At 51.3% G+C, this 25,605-nt stretch overlaps 1 protein-coding gene across 1 annotated transcript in view; it reads left to right on the top strand.

Moving 5' to 3' along the window:
* The window catches only part of MGAT5B (alpha-1,6-mannosylglycoprotein 6-beta-N-acetylglucosaminyltransferase B), a 72,754-nt gene that overhangs the window by 22,682 nt on the left and 24,467 nt on the right, over positions 1-25,605 (top strand). The window contains exons 3-8 of the mRNA XM_077787343.1: positions 4,292-4,436; positions 16,444-16,556; positions 17,710-17,783; positions 19,187-19,357; positions 20,092-20,256; positions 20,782-20,951. Of these exons, the coding sequence (XP_077643469.1) occupies positions 4,292-4,436; positions 16,444-16,556; positions 17,710-17,783; positions 19,187-19,357; positions 20,092-20,256; positions 20,782-20,951 (838 nt within the window). The remainder of the gene's footprint in view (positions 1-4,291; positions 4,437-16,443; positions 16,557-17,709; positions 17,784-19,186; positions 19,358-20,091; positions 20,257-20,781; positions 20,952-25,605) is intronic.

Here is a 25,605-nt window from a genome sequence, read left to right as displayed (position 1 = left end):
CTGGAGGATGCTCAGGATGCCAAAACGTGGAAAACTCAAGGAAACTCCTTCCTGTCTGCTCCTTTCCCCGTGGCACAACCTGGGCTTTGCCAGCAGCACTTCACATCACCCCCGGTGGTCCCAGCCCTGTGCTGGGCTGCCCAGCAGGGTGTCCCCTGTGCTAGAGATGCTCCTTTCTCAGCTGCTCTCCACTCCTGCATGATGCAGGCACATTCTTCTCTCTATCAGGATTTTTTCATAGAGGAGTACAGAGGAAAGAAAGAGAAAATAATTTCTATTTCTGCTCCTTGTTTTTCCCATGTGGAATGTGTTTGGAGAATTGTTTACCTGGGGTGATTTCTTGGTTGGATTCTGGTGAGGATTGTTTGAGCCTGGTGGCCAATCCAACCCACCTGGTGCTGGACTCTCAGAGAGGGTCACGAGTTGTGAGTTAGATATGGTAGTTAGAGAAAGTAGGTATGTAGTTTTATCTCCTTTAAATAGTATATTAATGCATTATGGCATAGTTATAATAAGGAAATCATTCAGCCTCTGAATTGGAGTCAGACATCAGCATTTCTTCCCACTGGGCTCACCTGCATTTACAATACCTGCATGGTCAGAGAACCACAGAAACACAGAATATCCTGATCTGGGAGGGATCCACAAGGATCTCTGAGTTCACTGAAGTTCACCTTTGAGGGCAGGTTGGCACACAGAGCAGAACTCCCCTGAATGCTCATCCAGGCTCCCGTTCTGGAGGTTCCAGTGGCAGGTACAGGCTGGGGGTGATGTCTGCTCATGGCTGCTTTCACTCCAAGCAGGTATTTTAAAGACAAGTGCATCATTAGCGAATTCCCTAGGGTTTCAACCCATCCAAATTTGAGCATATTGGCTGTTGACTATTGCTCAACAATACCGCTGGTTTCACAGAGAAGCTATTCCTTCTTCCATGAGACATCACCCTTAGGGGTTGCTTTCCTTTTTTCCCCTGATTTCATCCAATTACTTAGCTGTGTGCTCTTCAGAAGCCCCATAAATAATTCTCCTCCCTCTGCTGTGTTTACCAGCATGTCTCATGAAATCCGGTAAGATATGATTGATTGCAATCATTATTTCCTAGTGCTGCTATGAAAACCTCTGTCAGTTCAGTGATTGCCTGGAAAGCGTGGCTGCCACTCAGGAAAAACTGTCAAAACCCTGTCATACTTTAACAAACTCCAATTAATCTATCAGTTGGGTTTACTTGTATTTGCTGTCCCATCATTGCTGGTTATCAGGGGAAATTAGAATATTTTTCCTTTCTAATTAGCAGCTTGGTGGATCTGTTTTTTTAAAAGAAAGTGTTTTTCAGCACTGTTTAATTTTTCAGAACTGTTGTACTGGGTTTTTGTGCTGTTAAAGTGGGTTTGGGTTTATCCTGGATGTGCTGTGGGTAAAATCTCCTTGGGGATCTTCATCACTGGCTTTAGGGAGAAGCCTGAGCTCCTGGCCAGGATCTTCTCCATCCTCTGGATCCCTGTGCCTGGCTCAGGCAGCTGAGCAGCCCTGGGTGGGAGTCTGAGTCTCTTTTTCAGGTTAACAAATTAATCCTGGCTCTTGCATTTTTAAAAGAGTCGCTTCAGCACTTTTCCTCCTTTCTTCTGGTTTTAATGAGACACACTTTCCAAAAGATTTAATAATCATTGCCAAAAATGTCAAGCCGTTGTTAGCTTCCTTAAGCTGCTGGAAAAACAACAACAACAACAAAAGAACAGGAAAAGAAAGAGAGAGGTGTTGATGCGGAAGAGCTTCGACTCCATCTCCGAGTGCCAGGGGAAGGATGAGGGAGATGTGTCCTGCCACAGCTCTGCTTTCTGGCAGGCTGCCCCAAAAGATAATGCAGGGAAAGCTGGGATTTTTTTTTTTTTTTTTTTTTTTTTACTATTTTTACTTAGTATTTGGGATTTTTTTTTTTTTATTTCTCTGTTTGAGAAGGAATATCTCGGCTCACTGTTGACAGCAAAGCTCAGAGCTCTGCTCTCAAACATCCTGCAATGGCTCAAAACCAGCTGGGAATTGGATGGTGGCAGTGACAGGAGGGGAGATCTCAGGGAAATTCAGGGAATGCCAGGGGCCAGGCTGGTGCTGGGTGCAGAGCTGGAGCTGTGGTTCTTTGGGATCCACAGGGAAACGGATTTGTGCCCTGATGGGAATAAGCTCGTCCCTCATTAGTGATTTGGGAGCAGAGCTGTCTTGTCAGCTCTGCCGCTGTGATGAAGCCTTGGACTGCCAGGAAATTTCCATCTCCATTTCCCTGGCACAACCTTTGGGTGTTCCTAGCAAACCATCACAACCTGAACCCCCAAACAAGCTGGGCTCCCAATCCCCAGGCCAGGATGGACTCCGTGGGAATCTGGGGGTGGTGGTTTCAGCCTTTCTGGCTGTAGGGGTTGGGTCAGGTCTTTTTCCTGACCTCCAGCCTCACCCACTGCAGCCCAGGAGCATCCAAGAGGGATTGGTAACCACTGTCTCATGCAAAAACTGAGTGTAAGGTCTAAGCTCTGACCTGCTGGCCATGCTGGGATGTCAGAGCAGGAGCAAATTCTGAGTAGAAATCCCCATTGGGGGGATGGTCAGCCCTGGGATGGACAGAGGGTGCTGGGGGCTGCAAGCCATGAACACAGCCCAGCTGTGGGAGGGATATCACTGGAATGGGCTCAGTCTATGGACAAATAACTAAAGTGGATTTTCTGATTTAAGCCCATGTCAGAGCTGTTCTATTTCCCTTGGCTGTGCCTCTTCCTGATTTCTCTCAGCTGTGTTTGGGGCAGTCCTTGTCAAAACTGAGCTCCAGGTTCCAAAATTCCACTTTTTTACTCCCATAGCATCTTTTAATTCCAGGCTTATTAGTGCTGCTGCTCTTCAGAGGGACAGGCTGTGACTTTGCTATCACCCAGGGGACAGGGTGACCTTCCTGGTGGGTTGGGCACTGGTGACTCCTGCGTTCCCAAACCCACCCAGGAAGGTTTGGGGCTGCACAGGACATTGGGCACCCACTGATTGAAGCAGAAGCCACTGACTTCTTGCCATGGAACTGAGGGAATGTCTGGGGAAGACCTCCAAACACCCACACTGAGGTCTCCAAACACCCACACCGAGACCTCCAAACACCCACACTGAGACCTCCAAACACCCACGCTGAGGCCTCTGTGCTGTTTCACGTGCTCAGTCAGCTCCTGTGGTAAGCAGGAACCTGTGCCAGGGCTGTCCCTGGCACAATTTTGGGATGCCTGATCCATCCCACCGCCCTGGCTGTGCCAGCATAGGGAATCCCAAACTTCCCTCTGGCTTTGCAAGACTGGTTGTGCATCTGTTTGGAGGTGCATGAGGTGTCCTTAAGTCCTGATAACCACCTGATGGCCACCCAGGACATCCAGCAGCTGTTCACCCTCCCTGTGCTGCCCCCCTGGCTCCTGCTGCTCCCTGAATTAAATATGTGCTGCCTTTTGGAAAGCACATGAGAGTGGAACGGCAGAGATAAGCTAAACGGGAGAGGTTCAGGGGATTATGCACTGATTAAGTTATTACCAACGTGAAATGAGCCGAGCTGAGATGAAACGGGAGCTTTATTTTCTGTTTCCTGGCTCCGGGCTCGCTGCCTGTCACTAGATGGCAAATCGAGCTGGGAGCCAGGAGCTCCTGGATCCCCCTGTGCTTTCCATGTGGCAGCAGGTCAGGGCCATGCAAAGCCATAGGAAACAGTGTTAAACAGGGCTGGGAATTGGGGCCTTCCCTGCTGGGGGGGTTTCTGAGATGCCCATTGCAGATTTGGGCAGAAAATCTGTTCTTTTCTCTAACAGGAAAATCCTGTGCTGCTGGGAGGATGTGCTGGGGGAGCACCACCCCTTTGATTAGTGTCCCTTGTTTTTCCTTAAGCATCCTCTGCAGGCTGCTGCCAAAGGCAGGAAGGATGCTGGGCTAGGTGGAGGGTGAAAAAGAGAAGTGCCAAATGAAAGGCTGTTTGCTTGGTGCTTGGGAATCAAATCAGTTTGCAGTGAGCCCTCGGGACAGGCTGGATCAGGTGGATAAATCAGGAGTTCATGGCTGGTCCAGGCTGAGATAACCACTGAGCTGGAGGAGCCCAGCTGGATTTGGGCAGGGATTTACCCTGCTTGGTCCCTGATGGGGCTGTGGGGCAGCGAGATGGTCCTTACACCTCCGAGCCCAGCCGTGGGGTGGGGAGCACAGGAGCAGGGGTGGCTGTGGGGCTGGGGGCCCGTGGGGGCTCTGTCAGTGCCAGGCCTGTCTCAGCTCTCTCTGTGTGCTGCAGTGATGGGCGCGCTGGAGTCCCGCGGGGTGCTGCGCAGGATGAGCGACATGCTGGAGATGCTGATGAAGAGGATGGACATCCTGGCCAGGCTGGAGAACAGCACTGACTTCCACAAAGGGGATGAAGCACGATTCCCTCTGGACAGGTCAGTCAGACCCTGTGGAGCAGTGCTGGGTGTGGGGGTTTTGCAGGAGCAGAACACCCCAATGTGCTGAGCTGCTCTGAGGGTGGTGGGACCCAACGGGACATGGGGCTTGGGGAGACCTTTAGTCTCATTTGCCATGTCTGGAACCTTTTCTTTTGGGATTTCTGAGCTGACTGTGATTTTTAGGGTTAGTGGTCACATTCCCAAGCTTGTCAGAGTTCCAGAAGCACTTGCAGTATGTTCTCAGGCACACTGTGTGATTTTTGGGGATGTCCTGTGCAGGGCCAGGAGCTGGACTCAGTGATCCATGTGGGTGTTGTCTAACTTGGGATATTCTGTGATTCCATGATTTCCTGTCCCAGCTGCAGGTGTGGCAGTGTCTGCACTGCTGTGCTGAGGTGCAGCTGGAGGTGGGACTTGCTGAGCAGCACCTGGCATGTGGGATGTGCTCCCTGAGCTCAGGACACTTGCTCTGTGCCTGTACTCTGCCTGTAGTAGCTGTGGAGCTGGTGGTTGTTCGAAATCCAGGGGTGATGTGCTCAGCCTTGGAGTTGAGCAAAGTTTAAAATGTGCAGAAGGGCTTAAAATGATGTCCTGTCTCCCTGTGATGCACATTTCAGCTGGCAGTGTGAGAAATGCCATCAGCCTCCCTGTTGTGGCACACCGATTTGCTAAAGAGACATTTCCCTGTGCTCTGGGAGCTTTTAAACATTCACTGGTACTAATTTGAGTGTCAGTGCACAAATGGTAACTGGTGGTGGGGGAGCAGAGATGAAAAACCACAGGGGCAGCACTTGGGACAAATTTGGCAGTGTGGAAAACATGCCAGCGTGGATTTTGCTCAGGTGGGGCCTCGGGTGACACAGGAGAGGTGACTGGCAGGGATGTGACATGCAGGGGTCACCCCTGCCCTGTTCTGTGCTGACAGCACAGGAGCTGTGCTGCATCCTGCTGGATCCCTCATAACATTCCCACCTCCACCTCCTGCCATCACTGTGCTTTTCCCTGTTCCCATCAGCGTTTCCATCCCTCTCCCTCGCTTTCCTCACGAGCCTCTTTTGTGCCTATGACAGAAAACAGAGTCAGTGAGCCTGTAATTAAAGGCTGAGCTCTGCCACAGGACCTGCACACCTGAGTTGGAGCTGCACGGGCAGCCATGGAAAGTCTGGTTCTACCTTTTATGTAGCATCATTTCCAGCACTGAGAAAATATAATTTGCCTCAGCCATGGTAGGTGCTGGGATTTTGTTGTTCTGAGGCTGGCTGGTACCCAAGTGAGTGAAATCACAAATAATCCCAGAGAGGAGTGGACAGGACTATTACAGCCAGCCACTGGAAGGTGCTTGCTCACACTGAACAATTTTTTTGGCCAGTCTTGTGTTAAAAGAACCAGTAATTTCAGGTGATGGTTGTTTCTCTACACCAGCAGCCAAGAGAGAAACTTAAAAGCATTTCTGTGGGCTGGCAGCAATGGCTGCAGATTGGGATTTGGTGTTTCAGATCTGCTGTGAGAGCGATGGCTCTGAGGCCATCACCTGGAGAGAGGATGGAAGCTGATGGACCCACATCAAAAGAGCCTCAGGTTTTGTGTGTGTGCTCAGATGGGCCTGAGTGATTGAGATCACAGATGTCTTAATTTGCAGGAACAGAAAGTCAGGGGCAACGAGTTTATCACCTTTTTCTCCTTATAAGTCACTCCTAAAGAGAAATAAATTCTCTTGACCTGATTCTGCATCCAAACCCCATCAGTCTCCTCTCCTTGTTGTCACCTGGCCTCTGAAGGTCCCGTTCTGGTCATGGGGTGAAGCATCTCCAGGTGAAGCAGCCACCACGGGGGAGATTCTTGTGGGTGGGATTTTGCTGTGGCAGTCCCTAATGAAGCACTGGCAGTATTTTCCAACATTTAGGAAGCATTTCCTGAGCTCTCCCTTCCTTCCCTGCAGCTCTGGGTCTGGCTGAGGGCTGTGCCAGAGGGGATGTCAGGTGTTGGAGGTGTTACAGCTGTTCTGGGTCTCAGCAGCTTTGAGTGTCTCCACCTCTGCTGCCACACGGGCTGCCTCATCCAGGGTGACCTTTCTTGGCTTGTCCTGGTCCCTGCTGCCCTTTGAGGGGTGTGTGAGGCAGCTGGAAGGGTTCAGAGCCACCCTGATTTGGCTCTGTGCTGGTCCCACAGCTCTGGATGCTCTCTGGAGCCGAGCAGAGCATCCCAGGGGAAATCCAAAAGCAGCTGTGGAGTCTGGGTGCCGAGGTCCCTGTCCCTCTGAGGGTGACCAGCTGCAGTCCTGGGGACCCCTGTGCTGAGGTGGGATTGGGCACCTCCAGCTGCACCTGGAGCCAGCAGTGACTGCTGGACCCGGATCAACCCCACGGAGACACCCGGGTGCTGCTCCCTGTCAGGATCCCGGGATTCCACCCTGGCCTTGTCTCCTTCCCTCCCTGTCCCTGTCTCTTTGATCACCAGTGACCGACTTGAGGCTGTCAGGGTAAGATAATACAATTAAAGGGTGGTAATTTCAAAGGGATTTTAGTCTTCAAAGCATCTCCCTGCTTGGCACGGCTGCTGCCTTCGTCTCCTTCCCGCTCTGCACGGCTGCCAGCGTGGGCTTTGTGGTTCCCAAAAGTGGATTAGTTCTTGTTTTTACAAAGTGCTCTCCTGCTTAAGGCTGGATCTCCAATGGAATCAGGAGGGCTGGGTTTTGCAGAGCTCCAGCTGGGAGGAAGGAGGTGAAGGCTTTGCTGAGTCTTATGGAATAACTTGTTATTGGTGCCAGGATGCCCGACATGCGGGAGGAATGATGTCTGAATTGCAATGATTTCAGAAGGCTAAATAATCACTTTATTAAACTATATTACACTAACAAGAACTATCACTAGCTAGAAAAACCCATGACTCTCTGCTGAGAGTCCTGACACAGCTGTTGGATCCAATTGATCCTTGAATCCAAAGCACCATCACCAAAATCCAATCAAACAATCACCTTGGGTAAACAATCTCCAGAACACATTCCACATGGGCACAAACACAGGCACAGCTAAGAATTGTTTTCTCTTCTTCTCTCTGTGCTTCTCTGGGAAAAATCTCTGAGAGAGAATGATGTCTTTCTGTTCAGATATAGAGAATGCCACAACCTGTGAGCACTGTACCACTCCAGCACAGGCTTGGGGTAGCTTTACCCCTTGGAAAGTGCAAGGAAAATTCTGTATATGCAGGGTGGCACTAATGGCCTGCCTTGGAAAGCCTCCCAGATTTCCAAGCTGCAAAACCTTCCTTGCTCCATTGGGGCTGTCTCATTAAATACTCCACAGGTGCCTCCATGTCCAGCCCACCAGCCCCTTGCAATGCTTTGGAAAAAACCCTTGGAAAACCCAAATATCCCACTCCAACTTTCTTCCTGTTAGAGGAGCTGCCCCAAGGTTCTGTGGGGTGTCACACAGGCTGCACCTGTGAAGCCCAGGGGTTGCTGGATCCCTTCTGCAGCCCTGCCTGGGCTCCCTGCATCCTGCCCGTGCTGGGAAGGGAGGGATGGATTCCCTAACGAGGGCGAGCAGGCTGCCAGTCAGCTGCAGGAAAATCAATACTGCTGTTAATTGAATGCAACCCTCGTATATCATCAGAGGGGAAGGAAATTAGGAGTACTTATGGAAGCCTCCTGGAGAGCTGTTTACTGGGCAAGGGAAATATTAGTTTGCAGGGGAAGTGTTGATTTCTTGCTGAAAAGCGTTTAGGAGGGAGGGGAGGAGGGGGTGGAAGTGGCTGACCCAAGCTGGCACTGTAACCCAGCAGTGCTGGGGCTTGGAGAAGCCCTTTGCCAGGAGCTGGGCTGCCCCTGCCCACCTCATCCCCCAGGGACGTGGCAGAGGGGGAGGCTGGGGTCTGCAGCACTGGCATTCCTGGTCATCCCTCTCCCCACACGGTGGTTAGCCTGGAAAGGATGTTATTTGCTAACTCCTGATTAATCTTCAAGCTTAATTACTGCCAAGGCTCAGTTAATTTCCACACACTTTAAGTATTTGTTCTTGTAATCATTACATGACTCCATATTCCTCCAGTAATTAAAAGTCTCGCAATATGACACTAAATGGATGATGTTCCTGCATCCTGCCAGCCTGGCTCTATTAATTCCTGAATTGTTGCTGGTGGGGAGCTGGCTGCAGTGAAATCACAGCCAGTGCTGTGGTCTCCTGCTGCCCAGGTGAGCCTGGAGCAGTCCTGGAGCCCCCTGAGCATTGCCTCCCCATCTCCTGAGGGGCTCAGCGGGGGCAAAGCTGTTCAGAGCAGCCCAGGGGAGGAAAGACCTGTCCTGTGCTCCAGCCTGGCTTTGCTGGGTGTTGGTCCTGCTGAGCTGAGCTCTGGGGGTTACGAGACCAATATAAATATCAGCTAGAGCCTCCTGAGCCACCTCCTCGGGTGCTACACCTCCTGTGTTGGGATTGGGACACAAATTTTAGAGCATCAGGCAGCCAATAGCCCTCCAGCTGCTCAAGCCTGTAGATAAATATATCTGATTTTTGCCCCAACAAAGTGGTGATCCCATAACCCTGCTTTTCATGATCCCCTGTGATCCCATAAATAAACCCACAGCTGCCCAGGCCCGTGGCTCAGCCCAGTTCTGCTCTGAGGGTCAGGAAAAAAATGAAGGTTTGGGCTTGTGGCTTCAGCTTCGTGTTCTGCTTGGGGAAGATCTCAAAGCACTTCATAGCATTGATAAAATATTTTCATTAATGGTGTTGGTTATACTTTGCTGGCTGTGCTGGTGAGCTACAGAGTTTGGTTGGAAAGCTGGTTTTCATCATTTTTTTAATGAAGTTTATTGCCAGCTTACTGAAATATCAGTGTCCCCCCCTGGGGTGTGCAGCCATGGGCTTTGGGTTAGCTCAGGGGCTCTTAGAAAAGTATTTGTGTGCGAAATATCACCCACAATTAACTGAAATGAAAATAAATGGAAGTGCTTTAGTGAGTTAAATGCTCCTGTATTTATTATGTGATTTATTATGTAACTTGGTGTTGGAGCAGTTCAGTCAGGGCTCTGCCCATGCATCATCTGGTGCTTGCTTCAAATGAGTTTGCAAGGAATGCCCCCATCCCAAGTCATGTTCTCTGGGATATTTTCCCAGGGTGAATTCCCAGTGAGCACAAACACGGCCACAGTGAGCTCAGGTCTTTTCTCAGCTGTTTGTGCAGGGGAGACTGAGCTGTTTGTGTCACCCTGAGGTGGAAAACCTTGGGATGTAGAGAGACCCCAGAAATTACACTGGGAACAACTACTGTCCTCTGGGTTTTTTTAACAAATAATTTTATTTCCTTTTAATTTCTCATCCAGTTGACTGGCAGGAGCAGCCTGTGAGGAATAAACCCATTTCTCAGTGGCATGGGGCTTCTCACATGTGCAAAGCCAGGTGCCACATCCCTGTCCTTGTCCAGTGTCAGGAAAGGCACCTGAGTGACCTGGCAGAGCCCACTCCAGGGGGGAGCAGAGCAGCTGTGCCTCAACCTCTGCACTTTTTTCCTCCAGTATGACTCTACATTTCTACCATGCTGATCACAAGCAGAACTTTGGGCTTTTGCTCTGCTCGCTGGGGGTCTGAGCCTTTCCCAAGTGGGGCAGATGTGGGACCCTCCCTGCACTTCCCATCACAGCAGCAGCAGCTCAGTCCAAGGCCTGGCTGCTCATCCAAGCTCAGGGAACAGCACTGGAGCAATGAGGATTAAATCCAGGGTTACAAAGCCAATAAATATCAGCTGCACAGCTGAGCCTCCTGAGCCTCTGCTGCCTCTGGTGCTATGCTCCTGTGTTGGGATTGTCCGTGTCAGGGGATTGGGACTCAAATTTTAGAGCAATAACCCTCCTGGGTCTGTGTCCTGCCCTATCCCACACGGGCAGGACGTCCCTGGTTTCTGATTTTTGGATAGAAGCCATCTCAGAGAGGATGTGGATATACAGACCAGGGCATGGATCTTCCAGAAATGTTTTTCCTTCAGCACGGATGAGTTTTAATTGTGTTCTCTTATATTAGTGGAGCAAAGCTTTTAATTTCTCCCTCTTCTTGGACATTTAAATGACTTTTTTCTTGCTATCCAGCACTCAGATGAGGGCTTTTCCCCACATCCCTGGGACCCCTCAGCTTTCCAGTTGGTGACTTCACAGAGCTGGGTGACTCTGAGTGTTTTCCATTGGAGGGGGCTGGGGATGAAGGGACAGATGGGTGGATGGGAAGAGCAGCCTGAGCCCTCAGGGTGACCTGCTGGAGATGCCCTTAGGGCTCATTTCTCCTGGAGATGTCCCAGCTGTTTGAACAGGCAGCACCTCACAAGCTGCAGCAGGAACCAGGAGGAGGATCCTTTTCCCTTGGCATTCCCTTTCCCTTCCCTGTGGGATTTCAGCTCCCTGTCCTGCTGTGGGGCTGGATGTGATTTGTGTCCCCAGAGCAGTGAAACAGCAGCCCCAGCCCTGCTGCTTTCTGCTCTGCTTTAGGTCTTTGGGCAAAAAAAAAAAAACCTTAAAACAATATTTAAAGAGGCAAATGGCAGCACAGACACTGGATGTCAGCAAGTGGAAATCCTTGGGTAAACTGCTCTGTGCAAATGCTGAATTTGTTGATGTATTATCTTCAGAACATCTGCTTTTCTCCATCTGTATTGGTCTTCCTAAAGCCATGGCTTTCACAAGTTAATAGCAAGAAATATCGGCTGAGCAAGCAAATATGTTTAGGCCTTGTATTATGAAGACAACACACAAAGAGAAAGAGATTCATCTTTTCATAATGCCACTTTTATAAAAGGCAATAAAAATACAGTGGCTTGTAAAGGGATAAACAGGCTGAATCCGAGCTGGTGCTGCGGAGTTGGGGACAAGAGCAAAGTGAAGGGAACCAAATTAATGCATAAAAAAGTGACAGAAAACCCAACCTCCGGCTATATTCTATGGCAAATGATCTGTCAGTGGGGAAAGATACATCTTAATAGCAGTTTTTGAAAGGAGATGAATACTGTATACAGAGCATTATAAGGCACAGTGTGATCTGAATCTTAATCAACAGGGGGAAATATAAATCTGAAAATAATAAAGACGAAATCTATATTGATGGTTAGGAGTAAAATACTGTATTTGCTGTAGTAAACGGTTTTAAGGTCCCCGGGAAAAAATTGTTCCAGAAAAGCTGTGGTAATTTAGTGGAGTTTCAATAGCTGGCGCAGTGCCAGCACATTTTGGTGGCATTTTGCATGTCGCTATGGAAAAATTTAAAAAGCAGGAAGGGAAGAGGCACAAAGCTGCTCCCTGGGCAGTGGTGATGCTGGAAGGAGAGAGATTCTTTTTCCGCTGGGCTGGCAAGGGTTGTGCTGGTATCCTGGCTTGGATACAACCGCGTGGAGGGGTATTCCTGCTCTGCTGAGCTGTTGTTGAGCAGAATAAACCACTTACCTTGTCCTTCCTGCTGTCTCCAGTTACTAACAACAAGGCATCAAGCTCCTACGCTGCACACAAAACCTTTTCATGCTGGAGATGCACCTTTAAACGCCTTATTTTCTTGTCCCCTGCCTAGGTGACAAATCGCTGTGCTGATAGTTGATGTAACTTATGCTTAACCTGCTTGTCACCTCCTTAATGCCTTACACGGAATTTGCTGCTCCCGGTGATGGCCTTGTTACCCAGCAGATACAAACACTGGGATCTGTCAGTGATCTCAGCTGGGAGCCTGGCACTTCTCCCCAGGTGTGAAATCCTCGCTCAGAAAAACCTCACGAGGGTCTGGAGGCATCCAGTGTGACATGCAAGGGTGAGGAGCATGGGAGATCTGAGCCTGGTTCTGTGTTTCAAAAGGACTTTTCTGCATTTCTCCTTCTCCTTTTGATGTCTCAGGTTATGGCTTTTATATTTTTCAGATTCTGTGCTGCTTTAGTGTGTGGGTCTGGGCTTCATATGAGGGGATGCTGAGCTCTCTGCACAGAGCAAGGAGACAAAACAATTCCTTCTCTAGCTGGGGACCAAGGACAAATGATCCAAATCTCAGCCCAAGAGCACAAACAACGTGGGCTGAAGAGAGAAAAACTTGATAACCTCAAGCTGTAATTTGACAATTAGCTGCAATGTGGAAATGGAGCAGAACTGATCAAAGTGAGAGCCCCTGGGAGTGCTCGTATTTTGTGAACATTTTGGTTCATCTTGGGTGCAGCCCTGGCTGGGCTTTGGTGCTGCCCAAGATGCATCCATTGGGGCCTTTGAATAAATCCCTACTTTATTCTTGAGCTCTGTCCAGCCTCTCTCCTACATCAGCCTTCACAAGGCATGACTTTCATATGTTCCAGGAGTCATGGTGGACATTTTTAGTGTCCCTTTCCAGCAATCCTCTGGGTTTTGGGGAAAGCCTTGAGGTGCTGATGCGATGCCTGGCTTCTTTGGGGGACTGGAGTGTGATGCTCAGAAATAACATTTTGCATCTAAGGGCTTTGAGGCGAAATCTTTGTGTTTGGGGAGCAGCTGTAGCTTCACAAGATCTGGGCAAGCTGGCACAGAGCCTGGGACAGCTCCCTCGCCCAGCATTGTGGCTGCCTGGCAGGACAAGGCTGAGCTGGAAGAAAGCCATTTAGTTAAGATAACGATGCTGAATTTCGTTTGAGCATTTTTGTGGCTGCCCAGTGCTCAGCCCTGGCTGAGCTGAAGTCTGGAGGTCATCAGTGAGGAGGTGGGGGCTGAGGTTGCTGTTGGTTTTAAAGGCTCACCTGGTTCCTTGGGTGTTTGGGAGCAAGTGAGGATTGGGATAGCTTCTGGGAAGAGGCAGAAGCTGGACTGTGAGCTAATTTAAGTGCTCTGAAGGGTGAGAGCAGCGCTGCCGTGGCTGTGGTCATCCTCTCTCCTTGCCATGAGTGATGGAGAAACCTGGGGAGCATCTTCACAGAGCCCAGATCCTTTTCCTGTTGAAAACAGGAGTTTGGGCTCACTGGCTCTAAATTCACTGCATCCATGTGATGTTTCCTCCTAAATTGCCCATCCAGGTGTTTACTGAGTGCTTCTGCATCACTTGTAAGGTGTGAGGCTGCTTGCTGGAGGAAAAAGAGTTGCAGAAATGGGGGTTTGCGAGCTTTCAGACCAGGCCAATTTTATCTCCTTGGAGCCATGCTGACAAGCAGAGCTTTCTCAGGTTATTTTTGTGCCCATGTTTTCCCAGGGCCTCACGAGCAGCCTCCCTGCTGCAGAGGTTCCAGCAGGATACCTGGGGTTTATTCTCTGCAAAGGTTGCAAGTGACTTGGGGGCAATGGTGTCCTCTGCATTTAATTATTATTTCTTAAAAGCCCAAGATCAGTGGCTCCCTGTGGAGATATGCAGCCTGAATATTGATGGTCATAAACCATGCCAGAAGGAAAAATGTGGGCTGCTCGCTGCTGGCAAATGGACTTTAAATCAACAACCGAAGCAGTGTCGGTTCATAAAACCAGGATTTTTTTAGCCTTGAGGACAGAGGTACTTTAAATCCCAGCCTTCGGGTTCACTGATCTGCTGGAGAACAAACATAAAACTTCACCACGAAGGACCTGACATCAGCACGTATTTTTTGTGCCACGGGTATTCAAGGTAGCCCTTTTGGTTTTGCTCGCTGCATGTGACATTCCCTTGTATTATAACGACCTCGGCGGCAGCGGGAGGGAAAACTCATGACCCAAACACTGCAAAAGGGGAAATTATTTACTGGGATATCTCGTGGAGATGTGGTGGCTGTTTGTGGTGGAAGTGGCAAGTGTCTTAGGTTGGAAATGCAAGATGTGCTGGGGGTGTGTGTTCTATTGCCATCTGTCTGAGCTGGGGCAATTATCCTCTGTTCACTGGGCAGTTTGCTTTATCTCCTCCACACCCAACCCTCCCTCCAGGAGATCTCTGCTGTTCATGGCCACTGAGTGTCCCTGCATGGCTGAGAAAATTCCATCATCCATGGGGAGATGCTGTGCCCAGGGGAGGAGCCAGGCATTCCTACCTGGATCCAATCTGACCTGGGAACAGCACAGCAGCCTCTGCCCCCTGCATTCCCAGAGGAGCAGCTTTCTTCCCCTGCATTCCCAGAGGAGCAGCTTCCTTCCCCCTGCATTCCCAGAGGAGCAGCTTCCTTCCCCCTGCATTCCCAGAGGAGCCCAGGCCCATCTCCCCCAGCCCTGGAGCTCCAGAGGAAAACTCCCCCCTTGTGCAGGATCCTGCTCCAGCAGAAGCACAGCTGGCACTGCAGGAGGGCTGAGCCCCCCTGGGATGGGGCTGAGCCACCTCCCTGACCCACAGGGGACAGGGCTGCTCTGACTCTGTCAAGGTTGTTATGTATTGCTACATTTTTATATATTTTAAAAATATTTTATTATTTTGTAATAAAGAACTGTTTCCCATATCTTTACCAGAGAGTCCCTTAATTTCAAAATTATAATAATTCAGAGGGAGTGGGTTTGCATTTTCCATTTCAAGGAAGGCTCCTGCCTTCCTTAGCTGACACCTGTCTGTTCAAAACAAGACACAGGAGAGGTGTTGGAGTGGGAGGGCTCGCTCCTTGTGAAGCCTGGCAGGGCTCCACTGCTGATGGATGGAATTCTCTTTGCCTTTTTCCAGCTTTCACCAGGTTTTGACACCCAGCCTCTTTACAGGGCTCTGTCTTCCTGTTCACACAGCGTGTTCCTTGGATCAGTTCAATGGGGCTGTTCACCCAGGCCGGTGTTGATTCCAGGTTTGATTCCATGGAAGCTGGTGCAGCAATCCAAGCTGGTGGGATCTGACCTCAAGCCTTGCTGGAAGGTGCCTGTGGGCTTTGCTGGGGCTGCAGTGCCCAGCTCAGCCCTGGCTCCCTGTCCCTGCAAGCCCTGGCTGCTGCTCTGTGATGCCAGCCTGGTCAGGGAGAGAGAAACGGCAATCCTTTCTCTCAGTGGCTTGTGAGAATTTTTTGGGAGTTGTAGGAATGTGATAACTTGTTAGTCTAAACAATCTGCAGGTGGTGTTTTTCCACCTTGCTTTTCTGCTCCTCTCAAAGATGGTGTGTGAGAAAGATGTTTTTATTAACTAACCAATCAAATGGAATGTATCAGTCTGTTTGAGCTGAAGTTTCCTTTCCAGTAAAGCCTTCTTTTCTTCCTTTTTACGTTGCATCTCTGTTTGTTCTTGTGTCATTCTTGGCACGAGGGTGACACTGCTCCTTGCTGGAAATCCACTCACCTGCATCTCAGAATCTCTGAGGTTGGAAAACCCCTCTGATATAATTGAATCCAGCCATTAACCCAGCACTGCCAAGCCCATCACTAAACCCTAAGAACCTCAGCTGGGTATTTTTGGGGCACTTCCAGGAATGATAATTCCACTGCTTCCCTGGGCAGGCTGTTTCAATGCCTGCCCTCACTGTCAGTGAAGAAATTTTTCCTGATATCCAATTTAAACTTCTCCAGGTGCAACTTGAGGCTGTTTTGTCTTGTTCTAACACTTGTTCCTTGGGAGAAGAAGCTAATCTCCACCTTTGATGGATGGGTTGACTCAGGACATTGACGTGTCCTGTGTGTTTTCCATCACTCTGCTCCAAGCCCATAAACTTCCTCAGCCATTCTCAGTTTAACCTTCTTTTATCTGTATTTTTATTATTTTTCTCCTTTTTTTTTTTTTTTCAGCACAGCATCCTACTGCAAGGCCAATTATCACAGCAGAGGATTTTCAAACACAGCACATCTGAAATGAGAAAAAACATTTTTTTTTTGTCAGTCTATTTAATATTTTCCCCACATAAAACGCACAGGTGGATCCATGTTTAACAGCACACTTCAAAAAATGGCAGAATACATATAAAACACTGATTTAAATAGGTTTTCAATCAAACCTCCTGGAAGGCAGTGACTTCTTTGCCTGTTTAATGCTTCACCAGGCATTCCCATGTCTCATCCTGGAGCTAAGTTCAATCTGCTGGCAGCTTCCAAGGACATGGATTTTGCTTTGAGTACCTCTGAATGCCACCACTGGGAGACATCAAGTTCTCAGGGTTAATTTGGTTTCTTTCCCAGGTTCCAGCCAGCAGCTGGGTTGATGGAGAGGATCCAGGCCATAGCTCAGAACGTGTCAGACATTGCAATAAAGGTGGACCAGATTCTCCGGAACAGCCTCCTGAATGGGAAAGGTCAGTGGCCCTGGGGCTCCCCGTGCTCCAAACCCCCTGTGTGCTCTGCTCTGCCCTTGGGGAGGTCCAACCATGACAAATTTGGTGAAAGTCCCAGAAATGGAGGCTGATCTTGAGGCTGCCTTCCTTGGGAAACTCGTGCCTGCTAAGGAGAGGAGTGGTGACAAATCTGAATGGCTGTCAGGAATAAACGCTGGAGAATTAAATGCAAAATTAAAGGTGAGGAGCAGTGCCCAAGCACCTGGATATAAAAATTTGGTGGTTTGGATCTAGATTCACAGGGGCTGGCATTCAGCACCAGGAGAGACAGTCCCACCCCACTGTGGCACTGCTGGGAGGGCAGCTGGGCTCTGCAGATGTTTCCCCACATGCCTGTATGGTTCTTGGGGTTTAGGCTGGAGATCCTTCCACTGCCTCTTGCACCTCATCCTTTTCAATTATGGGCAAAGGAGAGCTTAGAAAGGGGCTGGTGGCTTTTATTGACCCAGCTATGAAGGGAGAAAAGATCCTGATGCCACTTTAACCACTTTATGGCTTATTCTGGAACTCACCCTGGGGGCTGAGTCTTCTTCCAGCAGCTCAGTGGGACAGTTTTTATTGCAACTTTACAGCACAAAGGCTGTCAAGTTCTTCCCTAGATCCTGCAGCTTGCTTACAAGAGTGGGGACAGGTGGAACTTGGGGTCTGGACCAGGCAGAGGGAGCAGGGAAGTTCTGGAAATGGATCTTCTGAGATTTGGGGAAAGAGAATGTTCCCAACATTGAAGCAGGGTGGTTTCTTCTGTTTCTTCCTTGATTTCAGAAGTATACGCTTCACATCTTGATGTCCTGCTCCATCCATGGGATGGGGCTGTCTCCCAGCCAGCTGTGGCACCAATGAGCATGCTTGGGGGATGCCAGCCCTGCCCCATCCCATCCCATCCCATCCCATCCCATCCCATCCCATCCCATCCCATCCCATCCCATCCCATCCCATCCCATCCCATCCCATCCCATCCCATCCCATCCCATCCCATCCCATCCCATCCCATCCCATCCCATCCCATCCCATCCCATCCCATCCCATCCCATCCCACCTCTTCTCCTCACAGCATTTCGAGCTGCTCCTCTGTCATGCCCCAGCTCTCCCCATGCCCCACTTTGTCTCTCTGCAGTGATGGAAGGCAGGAGAGATCAGTGTGAGGTGCCCAGGGACCCCAAGTACCCCGACTGTGCTGGGAAGGTCGAGGTGAGTCGGGGTTCCCTGTCTGGGAGGAGTCTCCAGCTGGGATGGAAGGACCCAAAGCAGCGACCCTGGGGGTTAAACTGGGAAGGGCAATGGGGAACGGGGCATTTTCCAGAATAAAATCTTTGTTAATGTTGGAAAGGTGCAGCCCATTGAAGGAGGAAGAGCAGAGCCAAAGGTGTGGAAAGCAGAGCAGGGCTGTGCTTTGAAGAGAAAACACAAGGGAGGTGTCCAACCTTCTCTGGCAGCCTTTGCTACAGAAATGGGATTGTTTCCCCCAGTAATACCCTCCCCAAATGTACCTTTAGCCAGAGTGGTACAAAGCACTGAAGCCACAGGCTGCAGCAGAATCAGCTGTGAGACCCTCCCTGCCTGCAGTTTGTGTTCAGTGCCAGGATCACAGCGAGGAGGAAGCTCTGTCACACCATCTCTGGATATCTGGAGCATTCCCTGGTGCCTGGGGAATAAGCCCAGCACTGCCCAGAGCAGCACCTCGTTCAGGTGGCCAGGACCTCCATCTCAATCAGCCCTACCTGACCCAACCTGCTCTTCATAGCAGAAAGCAGCCTGGCACTTGGCCCAGAGCATGATGGCTTTGTCAGAGAGCATATTCACATCAACTAATTAAAAACATTGCCCTTTTCCCTCCTCTTCCCAACCTGCTTCAAGCTCAGGCTTCTGCAGGGCCCAGTCTCCCTGGAAAGATGTACAAGAAAAGATGTGGAGGGTACATCCAAAGAAGGGTACAAGAAAATGATGTGGAGGGCTGGATTTTTCACTTCCAGGGGTGTTAGCCATCCTTTCCTTCCACGATTTGAGTAAACTCAGGATGTAATGCAATTGTGGAAGGCTGTAATCCCATCTCCCCTCCTGGTGATTGCTGTGCTTTACAGATTGGGCACAGCAACCTGTCCCTGAGCAGATTTGTTTTTGTAGTTGAATTAGGAAGAGGCTGGCAAGAGTCGTTGTGGGGGATGATAAATCGCTGCTCTGGTCCCTGGTTACTCTCCTCCTGTGAAATCATCCCTGGGGACTGCTGGCAGATCTGTCTCCTGCCCTGCTGCTCCAGAGGCAATGAGATCAGCAGCTCCAGAGCAAAGCCAGCCAGAAGAAATCCCTGTGGCGCATCATTTCCTGGGGATTAATGGCTGTGCCCCCAGGGAAGGCTGGAAGCAGTGCCAGAAACCCAGGGAGCCCCCAGCAAACCTTCCTGGCTCTTCCTCTGCCCTGCATTCCCTGGAGGCTCCGAGTGGGTGAACACCAGCCCTTTCTCCACCCTCTGCCCTTCACTTTTATCTCCCAGACAGAGAAACGGGATGGAGAACAGAGGTTTTCCATAGCAGGGGAAGATGGCAGGGCTGGCACATCTCCTCCACGAGCCCCACGTGTCTCTTTGCCCCTTGCAGTGGATGAGGGCCCGCTGGACCTCTGACCCCTGCTACGCGTTTTTTGGCGTGGACGGCACCGAGTGCTCCTTCCTCATCTACCTCAGCGAGGTCGAGTGGTTCTGTCCCCCCCTGCCCTGGCGAAACCAGACCGTGGCCGTGCCCTCACCGCCACCACCGCCACGGGCACAGGTAAGGGGGGCCCAGCCTGGCTCCTGCTGGGCCTGGGGTTTTTGGGGGAGGCATCAGCAGAAATAAACATTCAGTGTCAGCAGGGACACGATGCCTGAGGTGGGTTTTCACAGAGCCACAGGGTGCATGGGGTTGGAAGGGATCTTTGTGAGCAGGGAACATTGCAGTGGAACCTGCCCGACCTGGCCTTGAATGCTTCAAGGGATGGAGCATCCACCACCTCTCTTTGCAACCTGTGCCAGTGTTTTATCACCCTCACCATGAGAAGTTTTCTCTTTATATCAAGTCCGAGTCAGCTCTCTCAGTTTAAAGCCATCGCTCCTTGTCCTGTTGCAACAGGCCCTGCTAAAAATTCTGTCCCTGTCTTTTTATAAGTCCCTATAAATATTGAAAGGTTGCAAGAAGATCTCTCTGGAGCCTTCTTTTGTCCAGGCTGAACACCTCCAGCTCCCTCAGTCTGTCTCCAAGCAGAGATGCTTCATCCCTCCGATCATTTCTGTGGCCCGCTCACCTCCAACACGTCCGTGCCTTTCCTCTGCTGAGGAATCTGGGTTCCCGTGGGTGCCGTGGGATCCCTCTGGGATTTGGGGTGTGAAGTGGAGGAGCTGCCACGGCTCCAGGGGAGCAGGAAGGGCTGGGATCACCTCTGCTGAGATGGCCAAACCTCCCCCAGGCCGCGGGGCAGCTCGGGGGGCTCCTCTGGCGGCCGCTTTCCCTACACTCTCCTTCCCCAGGCAGCTTTCCGGAGGGACCTGGCCCGCCTGCTGGAGCTCATCGGCACGGGCAAGGAGTCCCTGAGCTTCATGAAGAAGAGGATCCGGCACCTGGCCCGGCAGTGGCTGCGGGCGGCGCGGCGCCTGGAGCAGAGGCTGGCGGGGCGGCAGCGGGACCAGAAACACGTACGGGGAGCAGGCGGGAGGAAAATGCACTGGTGGCAGCGTGTGGGTCTGTAGGGCTGGTCTGGTGTCCATGGACACGACCCCACAGGTGTTTGGGATGTGGCAGGACTGGTGTTGGCCGAGAGGTGGGTGGATTTTGGGTTCTGGTGGGTGGAGATGGTGTCCGGCTGCTGTTGGAGTGTGGCAGGTCTCCTCTGAGGTTCCTGGCCCTCCTGTTGGTGTTTCTGCTGGGCTTTGGCCCCTGTGTGCTGGGAAATCCAGCTCCAGCCCGTGGTTCAGACCGTGATGGACATGGAGAGCACGAGCCAGGCCCCGGGACACGGAGTGGCAGCCACAGGGCCAGGCTCTGGCCATTGGGTCTGTGCTAATTGGACATAGATCATTTGTCTGCACACCTGACTGAGCTCCCTGAGTAATTACAGCCTGCAAAGGAGCTGGAGGGAATCAAGGACCATAAGTCATTCTGGGCTGGAAAACCCAGATTGTCCCTTTCCCCAGGGCTGAGCCTTCTCCTTGTCTCTGCAGATCTTGGTCCATATTGGCTTCCTGACGGAGGAGTCGGGGGATGTTTTCAGCCCACGGGTGCTGAAGGGAGGCCCTCTGGGTGAGATGGTGCAGTGGGCTGACATCCTGGCTGCCCTCTTCATGCTGGGACACAGCCTGAGGGTCACGGTCTCCCTGAAGGAGCTGCAGAGGTGGGTGCTGGGTTGCATCGAGGTCTTGGGTGGAAGCACCAGGTCTGGAAGGTTGGGGGAGGCTCTTTGCCCACCTGCATCTCACACAGGGCTGGTGCTGTGCTGCACCACTGGTGTTGTGGCTAGGAGAGATCCCATCCTTCTACATCCCAGGAAAGTGGGAAGGACTGGTGTAAGGTGATGCTTTGCATGGAGCTGATGTGGACATATCTGGAGCAGGGCTCTGCCCTGTGGCTTCAGTGCTGGATCTGAGCAGAATGTTCCCTGCTGCCAGCACACAGCATCACCTGTGTCCCCTGACACCTGCCTGGAGCTGGCCATGGGAAAGCTCCCTTTGCCACCCCCTTCCCCAGGGATGCTCCCTGCTGGGCTGGTGGCCAGGTGGCTGCAAGATGCAGGTGTCCTGCAGGTCACTGGCTCTTCCCACCATGCATGGCTGCACCCAACCCCTGGAGCTTTGCTGATAGTTGAGTAGTTACTGCCCTTCCCCCTCCCCTTCCCCTTCCCCTTCCCCTTCCCCTTCCCCTTCCCCTTCCCCTTCCCCTTCCCCTTCCCCTTCCCCTTCCCCTTCCCCTTCCCCTTCCCCTTCCCCTTCCCCTTCCCCTTCCCCTTCCCCTTCCCCTTCCCCTTCCCCTTCCCCTTCCCCTTCCCCTTCCCCTTCCCCTTCTCTCCACCAATATTAGATGCAAAAAGAGGGAGAAGCTAACAGCAGGCCTTGTTCCCCCCTGCTGATGCTGTTCTGTTATTACTGGGCTGACACTGCTGCCTTCTGTCACCTCATAAGGTTTGCTCCCCTCCCGAGCGAGGGCAAGTACCAGGGAAATTGCAAATTAGATGGGTTATAAATCAAGAAGAGCCTGAAGCTGCCTCGGGGACTGGGCAGGCTTTGGGAGATGCTAAGCCAGCATCGGCCACATAATGAGCCATGCTGAAAAGGGAGTGAAAAAACCCAACAATCCTAGAGAAAAACAACAAAACCCCCCAGCCCAGCCCTTGCAGCATTCAGAATTAATGGACAGAATTAAATCCCAACTAATTAACTAAAAAATAAAATCCCTGTCCTTTTGCAAGAGGCAGCATCTCCTCAAAGAGGCGGGAGTGACATGCTAAATAATACCCGTGCAGTCAAGGATGAAAGGAGTTAATGGCTGGGAGGGCTGTGTTGTTGTTGTTGTGTGGTTCTTGTTTGTGTTTGGTACTGACAAACCTCATGGTGGTTGTTCAGGGAGGGGAAGGAGCTGCTGGCTCTCACGGGGTGCTTTGCACACCCGTTTCCCTCTGCGAGTCACTCTGGCCAGAGCTGCCCTGCTGCCTCTGCCAGAAGCCTGGGAGCTTCCACGTCACTCCTCAGTGGTGAGAGCTCCTCTGAGGCAGATTTGGATTTGTCCCTTGGAACGCCTGGGAACGGCAGCTCTGTCTCTTCCCCTCAGTAGCTGGGATGGGAAGTGATGAGCCAGACTGGGGCTGCACATCTTGCCCTTCTCTGTGTCCCAGAAACTGTCCCCAGCTCCCCGAGCACATGTGCTGTGCCTGGCTTTGGTGATGTTTTAGATGCTGGACACCACATCGAGTGCTCATTCCATGTTGATGGGCTGGGGCGAGTGGAGGCAGGAGCTGGGGATGTGACCACGTCCCCTCTGTCCCTTTGGAGACCCAGCCCAGCGATTGCAGGGCCAGCACTGGCACCTTCGTGCAGCCCACCAAGAGATGGGTTAATGTGGGTGTCACGAAGGGGCAGAGGTTCTGTGCCAGGGGAGGAACGAGTGGTGTCAGCAATCGTGGTGCTGGATCCTGCAGATCTGTCATGACATCCCTGCTGCCGGGCTGCTGCCTCTAAGGAGTGCTGGGAAAAGCTTTTGCCTGACCAGGAGCGAGTGGGAGGCTTAGCAGAACGTGAGTATTGAGTCCTGAGGTGTGCTAAGAGTTAATCTTGGGCTCTTCCTTAAAGCCTGGAGGCGTTTTACCTGTAGCCACAGCTTTGTCAGGGGTTGCAGAGAGCCAGGGATGCACAAAGGGCTGGAGCTGGGCTGCAGGGATGCAGCAAAGCTAAATCCCTGTCCTGGGGAAGTTGCAACCCAGGCACTCTGATTCCTTATCCCTCCTGCCCGCTGAACCCTCCTGAAACAGCAAAGCTTTGCACCTCTGGAGGCTGAGCCTGAATTTGTCCTCTCCCATCCTGGCTGTCTCTTGCTGACCTTGCAGCAGTGCTGGGGTGGGTTTGGGGATGTTTTGCTCCAGCAGTGTGAAACGTTGAATCCATCCTTGTGTATTTTTCTTTGGCAACCCCTGCTCTTTTCATGGCTGGGAGCTGTAGCTGCTCCAGCCCAGCAAAGCCTTCACTGGAGCCCATAAATTATTCAGCACAGATTAACCTCTCTCCTGGTTTAGATTTTTTTTTTTAGTCGGGTTGTTTTTGGTTGTTTTTTTTTTTTGTCTCTTCCAATTTCTGAGCTGATTTTTCTGCGTGTATTGATCATTGGCAAGGGATCACTGGAAGATTTGCCTGCATACACTTCAGCCAGTGGTTATCTGAGAGCTGTTCATGTTTAGCATCTGTATTGATTGCAATGCAGCAGTGCCTGGAGGTGTTCTGGAGTGGGTCAGGAATACTGAGGATCTAGAAAATGAAGGAGGAGAAGTAAGGCCCTGGTCAAAAAAGCTGGTGATGGAGGGCTGGGGGTGAAAACATGTTGGGAGTGCGGCACCCATGGGTGTGCTGGGCATTTCTCCCTGCCCAGCAGTGAGGAGCAGAGGTGTCAAATGGTTCTTCCTCTGGTTTAGGGACTGATGCTAATCTGGAACAAAGCTAAGGAGCTCAGGGAATCTGCAGGCTTCATGCCCAGCTCAGCTTGGCACTGTCCAAATGTCCCTGTGAAGTCTGAGATCACAGACTGGTTTTTCAGGGCCAGTTTATTTGGGTTATCTTTTACCCACTACAGCCTTTCAAGATCTGTGAATTCCACTGCTGAGTCCTACCAGGGACTGTTTTTTCTCCTGTAGTTGAGCTAAGTGCAGGTGTTTATTCTCCTTTGAGCTCCCAGTGAATTTGTCAGCTGCTTCTGGTGCCTCTGGAGAGGCAAGGGGTGAATCATGGGGTTATCTGTTCCCTTCCAACCCAAACCATTCCATGTTTCTGTGTGCATCTTCCCAGCAGGAAAACAAACTGCTGAGCTGGAGCAGGGAGCCAGGAGCTGTTTTCTCTCTGAGATTTGTGCTGGGTGGGCAGCCAGCAACATTTTGAGCCTTGTCTTGAAGCAGGGAGGGAAGAAGCACCCCAGATCTGAACAGCAACACTTGATTCTTGCTGAAGGCCCCTGGTGCTGTGTTGGTAGCCCAAAAGTGCTTTCAGGGAGGTGAGAATCCAGGCCAGTGTTGGTGTTGTTGCTTGCTAGGGGAGGAGTGGGAAGTGCCTGAAAGCTCTGAGCTGGGTTGTTAATGAGGCAGCTCATGAGTAGATGCTGGAAAATTACAAGCAGCACTTTGGAGCAATGGCTGTGCCCACAAAAAAAAGCTTTAATAAATTGAGGCTTTTCCCTCTGGACCACCCATGCCCTGGGGTCAGGCAGGAAGGATCCTCTCAGCCTCTTTCTCTGGGAGAAGCAGCACAAGGGGCACTCCTGGATGCTCCAGCTCCCACCCTCATCCTTGAGCCATGGGAGTGGTCATCTTAGCATGTCCAGCTGCTTTTCTGGGGCTAAGGGAGAGGCTGGGGGAGAAGGGGCTGCAGAGCTGTGAGCTGCTGGGGACTTTAGAAAAGCACTGAAAGGTGATTTTCTCAATGGCCCCCTTGAAATCAACTGCTCATAAAGCAGGACAGAAAGTCGAAGGAAATGGGATTTGATGCCTCTTGGGGTCAGGGCTTTACAAAGTGATCCTGAAGCTTAATTGCTCCTGTGTCAAGATCTGGACTCTTAATTCCAGTCCTGGCAAAGTGCTGGATTTGAAGCACATGCCTGTATCCTGTGCTGGCAGCCCTTTCCTGCTGTGGCCAGCGTGTGGTTTGGGTGCTGAGCCACCCTGCCTGTGCTGGGTGGGGTGGATGGAGCCTTGGAGCTGTGGTGGGACTTGGCTCTGCTCCTGCTGCCCCCATCTCCTCCCAGTGCCTGGCACACAGCGAGAGCTGCAATTTTCCTGCTCTTTCCATGCTCACTGAGGTGTGCTCAGGCTGCAAAAAGGGCTGTTCAGATGGAAACACGATGTCCAGAAAGCACATTTCTGATTGTCTCCTGGCAGATTAAAGCCATCTCTCTGTCTTGCATCTGTTCACATAAAAACCTGCACCATGCCCAGGCTCTGGCTTCACTCCCCTCACCAGCTGGCAAAACCAGCCCTGCTGTTGTGTGGGAGAGAAAGGAACTGCCTGTGGAAACAGCCAGAAGTGGCTGGCTCCGTGTGATCCTCATGGAGCTGCATGGGAAGGCTGTGGGTTGATCAGCTCTGCACCACTGGGGAGGAACTCCAGCCTTTAATGGAGCATCAGGTGCCCCTGGTACTGGAGTCCAACCTGGCTTTGGGCACTGCCACGGAGGGGGCAGCACAGCTTCTCTGGGCAGCTTCTGCCAGGGCCTCACCACCCTCACAGGGGAGAATTTCTTCCTTATTTTAGAGCTGCTGGAGTAGCTGGGACAGCAGGAGATCAGCCCATCTGTCCCAG

This window comes from Lonchura striata, chromosome 19 (assembly GCF_046129695.1).
Source record: "Lonchura striata isolate bLonStr1 chromosome 19, bLonStr1.mat, whole genome shotgun sequence".
Taxonomy (NCBI): Eukaryota; Metazoa; Chordata; class Aves; order Passeriformes; family Estrildidae; genus Lonchura; species Lonchura striata.
This window is presented reverse-complemented; position numbering and strand designations above follow the sequence as displayed.